We start from the raw sequence: 14777 nt of genomic DNA, 5'->3' as shown, positions 1-14777 counted from the left end.
AATTATTTTTGGGAAAAAACATCCTGCCCCATATTTATTAAAGTAACTAAAATAGAAACTACCGTGTTTCCCCGAAAATAAAACACCTTCCTACCATAAGACACCCCAACTACTCTACCCTCTAACCTAAAGTAAAGCACCCCCAAAAAATAAGGCAAGCCCTACTATGAACTAGGGCACCCCCCGAAAGTAAGGCCACCCATTGCCACCCGCCGCTGCCACCCAGGACTCACCTAGTCCCCTCATGGACCTCCAAAGCTGGCACTGCAGGCAGCCTGGTCCATGGCCCCCACGTTCTCCGCACGTCCTGATGCACACCACCACTGCAAGTCACGCCGCCACACGTTTTGCTACATGCCTAACGCACCATTGACTCCCTGTCCAAGGTTCAGTATTCTAGAAAGGTCCGGGGAGGATGCCTTATTCCTCTCCCCCCGGCCGGAGGGGGAGAAATAAGACTTCCTCCGAAAATAAGACATAGTCGCTGTTTTTGAGGGAAAAATAATAGAAGGCACTGTCTTATTTTTGGGGAAACACAGTAGGGTAAACTGCCCATAGTAACCAATCAAGACTCAACTTTCAGTACTGTTAAAATAAAAGCTGATATGGGCAGTTTACACCTGTTTTTATTTTACATAGTTTGACAAATCTGGGCACGTATGTTTTTAAGTAATTATGAAATATTTTCAGGGTCATTTAATGATAATTATAAAGTACTCAGGCCGGTTTCACTAAGAGGCGTGCGCTTCTCAGGGTATCCAGCAGGGCAATTGGAGGCGGGGCCTAATTTAAGAGTGGCATACGAGTCTTCATAAATGTCTCCCAAAATATCCAGAAATTGCAATCTACAGTAGTTTAGAATGCTGTGTTGGTAGGGTGCACATTGTATGTCCACAACTTTAGGTGGTCAGGAGGAAATTCTTGGAGAAAGATAATGACCTGATGGTTGTGAGGACCCTTGTATGTTACGTGTTCTACATGTAATAATACATTAATGACTAATTTAGTAAACTGTTCTTTGCATCACCTGTTTGAATACATTGGGTCATAGGTACAGTGGGGTTAACATGTCTGACATACACATGATACCAGTGCAAAAAGTGTTTGATCTGCCTCAACTGGTGCACACTGCCTCATCGTTCGCTAAGCAGCATGGAACTGTATCTCACACTGACTCTCTAACTATTCCATTACAGAAGAACGGACCTTAGGGTCAAGTTCAAAGTCTGTGGGACTGCATAATGTTTGCATGGGATTAAAAAAAATGTCTTATACATTTCTACAGTAGCATTTACTAAATCATAAAACCCTTTAGAGACTTCCTTCACATACACTTTTTAGTTTTGTGTTTTTGGCCTAAAATCCATTGAAAGCATTAATGATTTTGAATGTTGTACGATTTATTTAATTTTTTTTTTTTGAAAAGTTGCATATGATTGGTCGCTAGGGTCACTAAGACAATTCTACTTTACACCAGTTTGATAAATCTCGCCCATTGTGTTTTAGCATACTAAGAAACATGGTCGACCATGTTTCTGTGTACCCTAAAAAATTGATGTATTTTTTTTTTTTTTTTGTTTAGAATAGAAATCAATGGATAAATAAATCAGAAAGGATGTGCACAAATGCATCATTTTTTTTACCTGTTTTTCATCGATTTTTTTTTTTTCCTTTAAATCGATCTGTTAAATGGACAGCGAAAATGAAGTGTGAACCCAGCCTTACTGTGCTTTGGTCATGTGCTTGCTGTTTGCTGTTTTCAAAACTGCTGTAAAATTAGGCCTTTTACTGCAATTTTCACAATCATGGTAAATAGGCTGATGATCTTATGACCCATTTACAGTAATGAAATACTGTATGAAGAATGCAGCTGTGCTGGAATGAAACAGATGGCACTGTATCACTAGTGATGGTGAATGTGCATTATATGGGTAAAAAAATTGAGAACTTTTTTAACTTAAAGCTTACTCCAAAGTTAACCCCTATGCCTATATGGAAAAAAAAAAATATTCCGCTGAATTCACCCACATGTAACCTCCTACTAGTGGTGGAACAGAACAGAATGTCACCATAGACAGAAAGTGTATCAATGTGTTTGGCTCTATAGCGGGCACTTCCGCCTCATAATTAGCTTTGTAATTTTCACAGCAGTTCTTTGGCTGGTTTAGGAAGGATTGTGTCTGGCAATGACTAATACTTTAATGGGAGCACTATATCTGTAATTGTGGTATTATAGTTGGTTTGCTTATGGGACATGGTGGCTCACACTTCATTGAGGATGCTGTGGCTGTCACTGCATCAAAACACCAAGACACTGAAATGGGATCATTATTGTAGTTTCTGTTATGAAGTGTAGAGCAGAATTCCAGGGTTCATCCCTCTTTTCTGTCTTCACTTGATACCTACAGTATATTTCCTTAAAATAATAACGTAAAAGCAAATATACTGTTGGGATTAATCTGAATCCACCTCTTTCCTGACCCAGAATTTTTTATATCACAGTATCAGGTTTTTGTGGACTATTCCTTTTAAAGTGAATGTACCATCAGGTACATGGCTTTGAGTTTTTTACATGGACAGATTGGTGTTGGCGCGGGGATCCCGGTGTGCAGTTCTTTTTTGAACTGCCGCACGATTCCCTCACACAACGCAGGTCTATTCCCGAGCAACGGCCTGGCATGAAGCACTAAGGGTGGCCCGCCAAGCCCCCAGTGTGACGATCTTCCCTCCCCTCCATGACGCGGCTCCATTAGAATTAGTGGAGCCGCGTCACAGAGGGGAAGGGGTTTCATCACACTGGGGGCCAGCGGGCCTGCCTCCAGTGCTTCATGCCGGGATATTGCTCAGGAAAAGACTGGCGCCATGCATTAGAACTGAGTGGCGGTTCAAAAAAGAAAGACTGCAGCCCCGGGATCTCCGCGCCAACACCAATCTGTCCAATTGGTCTTTAGCTTCCTGGTTGAAGTGCCATTACTTAAGGGAAAATCAAGAAACATCACCTTCAATATCATGTACAGGTCTTAGATGTTTAGAGCCTGGCATATAACTGCATATGCTTGCTAGTGGTGTGCAAGCAAAAACTATAAGTACATCTGTGAGATGATTCATGATAGGATCCCTGTGATGGCAGAGAGGGAATGTGAAATCAGATCCCCAGGTCTTAGAAAAAAACCTCTCATGTGTCAGAGTGTCCGCTTGCAGCTGCTGCCCGCCGTCTGACAGTAAGCTGAAAATCAAAGCTTATTTCTCCTTCTGCTTCCATTTCTTCCCTATAGCATGTGTGCAAACAAAAACAGCTCCCCTGATTTTTTAAGCAGCTCCCTGCTGAGTAAATCATCGTAAAACTTTTCATCAGCTACCTTTACGTCCTGTCTGGGTATTTGTTAGTGACCTAAGGAATCATTTCCGTCACGGGCCTTTAGGGGGCCTGGTATTTGAAACATTTAGAAGAACTGGATGGCTCAATCTCCAGGCTTTATCTTCTTTAGTCACATGTACAGTAAGCAGATAAACTGGGCTACCTATGACGACCTTACCCTACTGTTCGGGTTCGGCAATGTTCTTTAAACCCGAACACTCAGCATTTGACTCCCTGGAGAAGTTGACAGGAGAATTTAGATAAGGAGTGTTTGGAGAATGTTGCCGAACCTGAACAGTTCGGCAAGTTCGCTCGTTACTAGTCATAGTTAAACATTTTGGAATATTTTGGAAACAATGGGCAGATTTATTAATAGTAAATTAAACTAGGCAAGCCTAAAATTAAAGAAGGTTGGCTAAAAAATGTGCAGAGAATGAGATTTGGTACTAGTGGTGTACCCTAACCAATCCGGGAGGTAAGGATCAATCGATAACAATCCTAGTTGACTAGTATAAATACCCCATTTTCCCCAGTGGTTAAAATAAGCTTTTATTAATTTCCTTAAAAATTGTATGTTTGAATGAAAAGAAAAAACGTGCAAATTTAATATATCATCACATTGGGTATGATATAGTATCGCTTACCAATTTGACATTACTTCATGTCTCACTGGTGTTGCTGTAGTATTGAACTATTGGTTAAACCCCTGAATTAGATTCTAATTCTCTAACCATATAGATACAAAACAACAACTATGGGCATAAGATCTGAATAATCACTTTATCACTTAATCTGAATAATATCTTTATTTACCATGATTGACTTTACAACATGATATAAAATGAGTTTTTTTTTATAAACTATAAAAAGAATTATATACTTAAAAACAACCATACACAAGTAAAATTACATACTGTATAACTAAAAAAAAGGCCCACATAGAAAAATGATTTGACAACATATAGGTGCTAGGAATTGTTTAATAAAGTGCCCAATCAATATGTAAACATAGCCCCAATTGGGAAAACAAAGTCTAGGCAGTATTATATACAGACAAAAAACCTCAGTAATGTAAACACTCATTTCACTATGTACGTACGTACGTTTCGCCAATACAGGCTTCTTTAGGGAACTCAGTTCCCTGAAGAAGCCTGTATTGGCGAAACGTACGTAGGGGCAGCTACATGGGTTTTCTCCCCACCATGACGATCTCAAATGATAGATCTCTTTCTATTCCCAAACAGGGAGCGATCTATCAATGAAAAAAGCTGGGGTGTGGAGAAGCCACCCAGAACTACCCTGATAACTTATGGTCCTGAGGGATCTATATACTAGCAGAACTACGCTAAATTCATACCTTCACTCCATCGAGGCCATAACATTACAGAAAAGTTTGGCATTTAACATTTTCTATGGATTCCCGCCTTTTTTATCACTATTTTTTTATATGATATTTTTTAAATATTTCTTTTAACGACAGAAACTTTGAAATGTGAATAAAAACAACAGAAGCAATATAATTAAAATGCATCATGATAATGAAAATGGAAAGAAAGTTTTATTTATATCTATATGCCAAGTTTAGCCAACTTCTTTGATGTTTTATTAATAAACACTACAAGGACTTATGGAAAAAAATGATTTTTTTTTTTAACTGTATCTCAGTTTAACAGAAGTGTCTATATCATTTTAGCTGAAAGAGTCATTTAAGGATCTGAAGAAAAAATTTAATAACTTGAAATTCAACTACACAAAGAAGGCCGATAAAGGAAGGAATCTGAAAGTAATTAAGAACCAGATACAGCAAGTTGAAATGTATGCAGAGAAAATGCAGGTACTTTCAGCTGTCAAGAGACATTATGTTATATGTATTTATTATACCTACTTGCCACAAGACAACCCTATGCGGCTGCGGGCAACCGGGGCAACATCCCCATCCTGCAAAAAAGGTGTAACACGAAAAAAGACAGACAAACACCAAGGGATGGTCGTAGCAGCCGGGGTCAAATAAAACTGTTAACGTGGTACAAAGTCAGAATCAAAAAAATAGTCAGAGGTAAAAGTGTCAAGATCAGATAAACCAAATATAGAGATACAGAAATACAAGATAACGCTTTGCACACTCATATAAGACTAATAACTAGCATAGAATAAAGGACATACAAACACTTTATAGGAGATCAGGGACCTGGTTCAGAACATGATTGGATCGTCCCCGACCCCCACTACAACACCTGTGACAGTAGAGTACTGACTGGCAGGGAGAACTGCCAGTCATGACACTAAAGGCAGCAGCACAGCTGCAGGTCAGGCCCAACCCCTACTGGTGACTGGAACATGCAGCATAGCAACCAAAACAACACTCTGTTGAAATTGAGTGGATGTCCATCATTACATGGCAAATAACGACCGTTATTTCAAAACAACGGCTACTTTGAAATAATGTCTGTTATTTGCCATTACATAACGGCCATCCACTCAATTTCAACAGTGCGTGGACCATAACATTTCTGTGTTTTCAATCCACTCCTGGTTTTAGTTGCAAAAATACTGAGCAAATATACTGTGTGTGAATATATGCTAAAATAAGATTTCCCTCTAAATCTTGCTTTGCCATGCTCCATCTTCACATTGCCAACACATAGAGAATACAAATGGTAAATCAGACACTCTGCTCATAACCTGTGCATGTGGGTTTACCAGCAAAACAGCTGCAGGGAAGATCCAGAGAGATTTATCAAGCATGGCGTAAAGTGAAACTGGCTCAGTCGCCCCTAGCAACCAATCAGATTCCACCTCTCATTCCTCACAGACTCTTTGGAAAATGAAAGCTTTAATCTGATTGGTTGTTAGGGGCAACTGAGCCAGATTCACTTTACACCATGTTTCATAAATTTCTCTTATAGTGATCCCCTGCACGTGTTTCTTAAGCATGCCATAAGTCAAAAAAATTCATACATTCAATGAATCTCTTCTTGTGCTTAACCTTTTAATTCCTACATATGGAAGATTTCCCCTTTAAGTGCCCTATTTTGTCTTTTATAAACACCTTATACCCTATACATCTAATGTGGGCAATAGCAATTCCATTATTATTTCAGTGCTTTGTGGATATAAATGATATTTTCATTTTTTCCCCATTTATGTTTTCAGGCTTTAAAAAAGAAAATTGATAATCTGGAAAAGAAAATGTTAGCAAGCAATGTTCCTCAGCAAATGAACAAAGCCGATAATATCCAGGAGTCAATTAATGATCTGCAGAAACATATGAATGAATTTAGTGGTGTGATGAAAGATTATAAAGTATACCTGGAAATGGCAGAAGACCTACAGCATATAATGGAGGAGGTAATTACTGCAACTTTGTTTCAGTCTATTAGAGGTGTCTGTATAGTGCAAAGATGTTACAAAGGCGAATGACACTGTGATTTTCTTTTGTTTGCATTCATACAGTTTATAAAGTTGATACAATTAGAAAGAAGAACATTTTCAAGGGATTATCTAGGATAAAAACATAGCTGTTTTCTTCCATAAACAGCGCTACCTTTGTCCTCAGTTTATATGAGCTATTGCATCTCAGTTCTATTGAAGTAAATGGAGCTGAGTTGCAATACCACGCACAACCTGAGGACAGGGGTGGTGCTGTTTCTGGACAAAAGTAGCTGCGTCTTTTTAATCCTGTATGGTTTGTATGTTCCAAGAAAAATGCAGATAGATGTATATATAGATCTTATTCCATATGACCATTGATTCATAATTGCATAAGTTAACCCACAGTGTCGGGGTTTCATTTTCTAAGGGCTTGAGCTACATTCACAGCATATTTTGAGACTCAACAATTTTCTTGTACAATTTTTAAGGTTTCGCTTCTGTTTCTGAAGCTCTTTTATGCAATTTTTTTTTGTTAGATTTTTGTTTTAGGCTATGTTCAAAAATAAATAAATAATTAAAAAAAAACGCATAGGGTCCCCCCTATTTTTATAACCAGCCGGGTTAAAAACCAAACGACAGCAGCCTGGTAACACCAGGGTGGGAAGAGCCATTGGTTTAGGCCCTCCCCAGCCTAAATCTTTCCAGCCTGCTGCCGCCCGGTCCAGGAGCGCCAATTTTGACGCTCCGGGACCACTGGCACCCGGCTCTTCCCAGTACCCCTGGTGGCATTGGGTACTGGGGTAATAATAGGGGGTTATTGTTAGCCATTTTATACCGGCTAACACTAGGCCCCAACTTAGTAATGGATTCCGTCTATTAGACGGCTTCCACTACTGTCTATAAAGTAAAGAAATAAAGACAGCACACGTTAAAAAAAATTTTTATTCAAATAAAAACACCCCCACACCCCTCATTGACCATTTTATAAAAAAAAAACATAAAAAAAAACGCTGGTCATCGACGTAGTCCACGGAATCCGACGTAATCCACAGGATACCGATATCTGAAAAACAAAAAGGGAGAAACACACAAAAAACACACAAACAGGAGCACAACACCCATCATTGTGAGCGGTGTTGTGCTCCTTACAGTATGCAGCATCTTTACAGATCGCTGCTTACAGTATGGCCCCCAAGGGGTTAAGGGAGGATGTATTGCATCCCCCTTAACCCCTTGGGGGCCAGACTGATGTCAGACTGCACCCATCCCAGCAAGGAAGAGGTTAACTGACCCCCCCTTCCTTGCTGGGAGGGGTGCAGTGCTGGGGAGGGGGTGAAGAGAGCTCTATACTCACCCCGATGTGTCCTCTTCGCTGGTCCGCAGCACAATGAAGTCACTGTACTGCGGACCGGCTCTTTATATGTGCGCTGAGCCGATCAGCCAATCAGCTGAGCGCACATATAATTCTAAATGTTTCTTCTAATAATGCTATTGTCATAACATAATTAGAAGAAACATTTGATGTTTTCATTAAAGTAAAGTGATGATTAGTACAGAAAGCTCTTTTGCCGGCAATATGAATTAACGGCTTATGGAGCTTCCTGTACTAATTAATATTTAATTAATAAAACACATTTCCGATGAAATAAATTCAGTTTCGTTGGTCAATAATTTATTTCTAACGAATCCATCATTGTGCAATTAAATATACTGTCAAAAAATAAATATATATATAAATATACATTTATTTATATATATATTTATTTTAACAGTATATTTAATTGCAAAATGATGGATTAGTTTACATTTAATTATTGAACAACAAAAGGCACTTTATTACAACGAAAATATGTTTTATTATTTTAATAGATTAACCATGAGAGACATCGGCATTAGTGCAGAGGATCGCAAACCCAGGTAATAGCAATTCACGTAAACTGTGTTCTCTGCTTTCCCAGATGCATTCAGAGGTGTTTGCATCACTTTCTTAGGATTTTATTTGTTATTTTTAGTTGAACCAGATTTCAAAGTAAATGACCGTATGTTTTCAGCCGCATGTCTATTTTTTCCCACGGCCGGAGTTTCATCCGCACATTTACAGCCGCATAAAAAATACAGCCGCACAGTTACATAGTGTGAACCTAGCCTAATTTTTGTGATTTCCTTTTTTTTGTGCATTTTATGCAAACCCCATATTGATTTGAAATTTTCAAGTGTTTACAAGAAGAAAGCTAAATAAATTGTGTTTCTTTTGAGTAAAATGGCATTACATAAAAAATGAGTGTAATGTATTTTTTTTTCTGCCCATAAGAACAAAACAAAAAAAATCCCATTTAATTTAATGTTATTTATTGGGGGAAAGGGTGTATTTTAAGGCATGAAACATCCATTTTATGTTTTAAAATACACTCTAAAAAACTGTATAAAACACTATATTAGTCACACTATATTCTCCACTGAACCAGATTTTCTTAATGATACGGTGCTCTGAGTTTGATTCTGTGGAAAATGAAACTGGAGTAAAAACTTAAAGGAATTTACAATCAGGATCAATTTGGGTCCCAGCAGTTGAATGCCCAGAGATCAGCTGTGCATAGGAGATAACAAGCTCAGATGAAATGACTTCTAATCTGAGGGTCTATTTACACAGAAAGATTATCTGACAGATTATCTACCAAAGATTTGAAGCCAAAGCCAGGAACGGACTATAAACAGACATCAGGTCATAAAGGAAAGAATGAGATTTCTCCTCTTTTCAAATCCATTACTGGCTTTGGCTTCAAATCTTTGGCAGATAATCTGTCAGATAATCTTTCTGTGTAAATGGACCCGAAATCAGTTTCAGTTTATTCCCTTTACTTAAAGGGCATCCCACTCCACTTATTGCCTTACATTGGGTGACAATATTTAAATGTTGGAAAAAATCTTCAATTTTGTGCCCCTACCACTAGCGTGTTCATTCATAGTGATGTTTCATGGGTTTCCCACCCATTTTTGGAGCAATTGTTTTTAGCATCTTACATTTTTGGACATCTTTGTCATTGCCCAGAGTCACTTTTGGTGTGAAGAAGCCTGTGCCACAGTGGTCAGAGTGGGGCGTTATTCTGCCGAGTGTAAAACCAAGGAATCCATCGAGGTGCTCCTGAAGCAGTTTACCAAGTTTGTGGAACCGACAGTACCACAACAGGAAGAAAGAATTCAGCAAATGACGAATATTGCAAAACAAATTTATGGTGAGGATTTTACTTAATGTATCTTGTTCCCGCTGCTGTAGTTCTCTGCCGTGGACATAGGAGGAGAGATACATCTGGTCTTGGTTTTAATACATCGAAAGCAAAGCATTTTATGGTTCAATGTTCTATTAACTGTGTTCACATTAAAGTGTCTCCTTTTTTGAAAAAAAAAAAATTTTTTTTACAGATAGGTCAGGGTCTAGGTCAGATTTAGGTTCCGAGACCTTTGCTGATCACTAGCACAAATAGGAAGAAGTGTTGAGCTGAGTGTTGTATCCTCACTGCAATAGACAGGCGTCATAGCCTTTCTATAGAATCCATCTCCTGATCCACTCAGCTGAGCTCTTCTCCCATTCATTCTAGAGATTGCAGGGGTCTTGTTACCCAGATCTGGACCGATCAAAACTTTTTGAGCCGTCTCTATGATGTCAAAACTTTTCTGAAATGACAGTAACACTTTAAACTTCAGGTATTAAGTCAAATTCTTATTAGTTGACCGATTTTTGACAGAAAAACTTGGTCCATCTATTTTGCCCTTTTAGTATTTCCCTTCTTATTATCTTATGATAGATATATGATGTTCCTATGGCTGTACTAGTGGTGTCTACATTAGTCCCATTATTTGAAGTAGTGGGTCTGACAGAATAAGGGTCCTATTACACTGGCCAATGGGGGCCCGATTAATACAGTAAATGAGCGCCGGTCTGCTAGATTGGCGCTTCTGTACTGAGTCTATTAGCTGGCCTGATAATCGTTTAGCAAGGGCTGCATGGACATCATTACCGATGTCCTTGCAGCCCTTGCCCAAACAGTATACCTTACCCATCCATGCTCCAGGGCTTCTCCTGTGGTCTGTTTCCTCCCCAGTCCCTCGTGCTGATAGGCCGTTCAGCCAATCACTGTCTGGGACCGCCGCGGCTAGTGATTGGCTGAGCGGCCTATCAGCACGTGAGACTGGGGAGGAAGCAGGCCAATGGAGGAGCCCTGGAGCGTGGATGGGTAATGCATACTGTTTGTAGAATCATCAGCTTCCGGCCACGCATCGCTATTACATGTAGCGATGCGCGGTCGGCGCCTGATGATTTTAGGTTTGGTTATCTTTTCATCGGCTGATCTTTGTCTCTATTACACGGAGCAATAATCGGCCAATTATCGCTCCGTATAATAGGGCCCTAAGTCCTGGTGCACAAAGGTATTTTGGTCTGTTGCCTTTTTTTCTTTTGCAAAAACTTTAATTCAAAAAACACACAAGCATATTACTGATTCTTACAATTTTATAGAGCTGTAATGTGCCACCCACCAAAATATATGGGTCCATATGGGAACTCTGTTTGCCTTTGCTTTCACACAGAGAGATACTGAGGTTATTTTCCTATATTTTATATGAAAATGTCATGGCAGATTGCTTGGGCTGTTTTAAGGAGGTAGCCTCCAAGGGGGACATTTATCAAGTCTAGTGTCTTTAGCGCCGGGCTTAAAAATGTACCTGCAATACCGATGCTTGTCGGATTTGTGTAAAGGTGCAATGTCTCTACATAAATCCTGTGTGCAAAGTGTGCAAATGTAGTGTTGCTGGCATATTTTTCCGCTAAAAAAATGTTAAATGTTGTGCACACAGAGGCCATGCCCCCTCTGTGTGCAGCTGCATACCCCATTCCATCCCTTCCCCGCCCATCTGGCGCAAGCATTGCAGGCGCCGCAAATTAAATGCCCACCTTGTGTTCTGCCATAGAGGTTCAGAATACATAGGAGGAGTTTAGTGTAAAGGGATTTCCTGTAGTTTAAAGAAAAAATAAAAATGTATGCCTGCTCCATAATTTTCTATTACTTTAGCACTGCCACCACCTAGGACTGAATTAAAGATGTTGTTTTTTTTATCCCGTTCTCTATAAATTGTTTAAAAACTTTTCGAAAAACCCCTTTATATTGAACAAAAGGATTAGCACAGCTTTATACTTCACGCACAAGGTTTTAGCTTTCCATACTGGATTGGTTTCCATGCTTAGGGCCCTATTCCACCGGACAATTATCGTTCAGATTATCGTTAAATCGTTCGAATCTAAACGATAATCGTTCGGTTGAAATGCAGTTAACGATTAACGACCGAACGAGAAATCGTTGATCGCTTTATAAGACCTGGACCTATTTTTATCGTTGCTCGTTCGCAAATCGTTCGCATTGAATAAGACATCGTTCGGTCGTTCGCAATAGATACGAACGCAATAGCGAATATATAGCGTAGAAAAAACTATCGCAATTACGATCATAAGTAACGATTATCGTTCCATGGACAGTGAACGTTTTCAGGTCTTTCGCAATAGCGGTCGTTTGAGATCGTTAATCGTTAACGATTATGCAAACTATAATCGTCCGGTGGAATAGGGCCCTTAGGCTACATTCACACATTAGGCTACATTCACACATTCCGTAATTTTGTCCATAATTGCATATCTGCAGTTACAGACAAATTTAGGGCCTACTGATTTCTATTTGGCTGTTCACACTGTCCGTATATTTAGAAGTCTATGGGAGCGTCCATAATTTTTGTGGATCCATAATTTTTATGGATGAAACTACTGTAACGTCTGCAAATCCGTAAAAGATATGTATGAATAATCATTTTGAACCATTCCCATTTATTTAACTATCACCTTCCCTTTTTTTTGCAAAAAAAAAAACAACAAATTGCAGATGATTGCACACATATACAGTCCTGAAAAACTACTGAACGTGTGAATGTATCCTAATGCTGCGTTTACACAAAGCGATAATTCGCACAATTGAACGATTAACGATTTCAAAGTAATAATGTGTTTTTTTTATAACGATGAGCGTTTAGACAGAACGATATATTGTTTGAAAAAATCGTTATTGTGATAGTTTTAGGATCGCTTAAGCCCATCTCACACATAGGGTGAATCGGTGAAAGACTGTTTAGACGAAGCGATCTGAGAATTTTCAGCAAACGACCAATGACGATTTGACAACATGTTGAAAGATCACAATGAATGATTACTCGCTCATTGCTTGATCGTTCGCTGTGTTTACACGAGCCAATTATCGCTCAAATGCCATGGTTATCGCAAAAATTCGAACGATGATAGTTCCGTGTAGACGCACCATTAGACAAACACATTTAAGCCTTTTATGTCCTTTTGCAAGTGACAATTCTCACACCTCAATGTTTTCACCTTAGGAGCAGAGGATGGAATGAAATATATTGAGAAGTCTTTACTGAAGCACAAGGAAGCCCTCATCTCTGTGAATGATTTATGCGTCTATTTGAAGGAACTAGAAGAGAAATTACAGGTATCTGAGAAGATAACGTATTACGAGAATGCAATGGTTTTGATGGTTAAAATAATTGGAATTTGAAGTCTGCCGATTTATAAAACCCTGCAGATGACAGGGGTAATGGGGAAATTGACTACAAGTACGAACTTACCCCATGGTGAGTAGCTGGACCGGCCACAGGCCCCTTTGCTGGAAAGCATTTCCCCCCTGAGTTGTTATGATGTCAAAACTTGGGGGGAAAAGGCCTGTCCTGGCTGATTGACTGGCCGCTTAGCCCATCAGTGACTGGAGTGGTGCCCCATCCCAGTCACTGACTTGCTGAGCGGCAGAGATCCCGGAGCCTGAGGGCACAGGGATAGGTAAGTTAGTACTTGTAATCAATTTCCCTCCTGCCCCTGCCGGCTGCCGTTTTTTTTTTTATAAATCACCAGACCTTTCCTTTAATTTGCACCATTTGCAAAATAATAATGTTATGTCAAAATATAACCGTTAAAAAAGAATATTTTCAATTCTTAAAGGAGCCACAGAAAGTCCCAGAAATTTCCATTAGCAATGAGACTGGAGAAACCACAGATCTGCCAGTACTTTCCAAAGACGGTAGTATACAAGCCGATACAGACTTGCAGCCTGAATTGCTGGCAGAAGAAGCTGCATCTGGGGATGAATATGAGTGCATATCCCCCGATGACATCTCCCTGCCTCCGCTTGCTGAAACTCCTGAATCCAACCTTCCCCAGTCAGAGACAGAGCAGGATGAGCAACCTTGCTACAGCTCGCACAGCATGCATGTCAGCTCCTATAGCATGCAAATGCACATAAACACAAGTGGCAAAAGGGTGACGGACAGTTCTGATTTCTTAACACCTGCCGCTTACAGTGATATGTCAAGTCACAGAAACCAAAAGACTTCTAGTTACACGGAGAAACTCTACTCACCCACTGTTGGATACAAAGCAGAGTCTCCTTTCTCACACCATTCGACAATAGTAAATGAAACCCGCTATTCCCTAAGTACTTCTCCCGCCAAAGCAAAACCCAACTACCATATGATGAACGAGGTGCATGAAACCCATTTGCAGAGCTGTTCTGTTTACGAAAGCACGGAAAAAACAGAACAATTGCATGCCTCCGATAACCCTGCTAAAACCAAAGATAGGGCGCATGCTACCCCAGATGAATTCTCTGGTCTCATGTTTCAGTTAGACCCCGCCAAAAGCTGCCAGAGGCATACGGTTACCCAGGAGGCTACTAGAAGTGTTTCAGAAAAACACAACAGTGTTAGTCGGGGAGGCCAAAGTCCTGCCTTCTCCAAGCACCTGCATAATGTAACAGTTAAGGAAGGCTCTCCAGTTACTTTGGAAGTAGAAGTTACCGGATATCCAGAGCCTACTCTAACCTGGTGGGTAGCATATAATGAAGATAAAATTTAGATTAACTTATTTTATTTTTATTATTATTTTTTTTGTATTATTATCTCCTCATTTGTGTGCACTAGGATTGGCAGATTATGTGTTTGATCT

General features: G+C 39.6%; 1 protein-coding gene across 3 annotated transcripts in view; it reads left to right on the top strand.

Moving 5' to 3' along the window:
• The window catches only part of CCDC141 (coiled-coil domain containing 141), a 133721-nt gene that overhangs the window by 112076 nt on the left and 6868 nt on the right, over window positions 1-14777 (top strand). For all 3 annotated transcript variants that reach the window (XR_011364533.1, XM_069983053.1, XM_069983054.1), the window contains exons 18-22: window positions 5052-5192; window positions 6512-6706; window positions 9780-9963; window positions 13160-13272; window positions 13776-14656. Coding sequence is in view for 2 of the 3 variants with exons in the window: in XM_069983053.1 (XP_069839154.1) it covers window positions 5052-5192; window positions 6512-6706; window positions 9780-9963; window positions 13160-13272; window positions 13776-14656 (1514 nt within the window). In the remaining variant the exon portion in view is untranslated. The remainder of the gene's footprint in view (window positions 1-5051; window positions 5193-6511; window positions 6707-9779; window positions 9964-13159; window positions 13273-13775; window positions 14657-14777) is intronic.

Source organism: Dendropsophus ebraccatus, chromosome 9 (genome assembly GCF_027789765.1).
Source record: "Dendropsophus ebraccatus isolate aDenEbr1 chromosome 9, aDenEbr1.pat, whole genome shotgun sequence".
NCBI lineage: Eukaryota > Metazoa > Chordata > Amphibia > Anura > Hylidae > Dendropsophus > Dendropsophus ebraccatus.
This window is presented reverse-complemented; position numbering and strand designations above follow the sequence as displayed.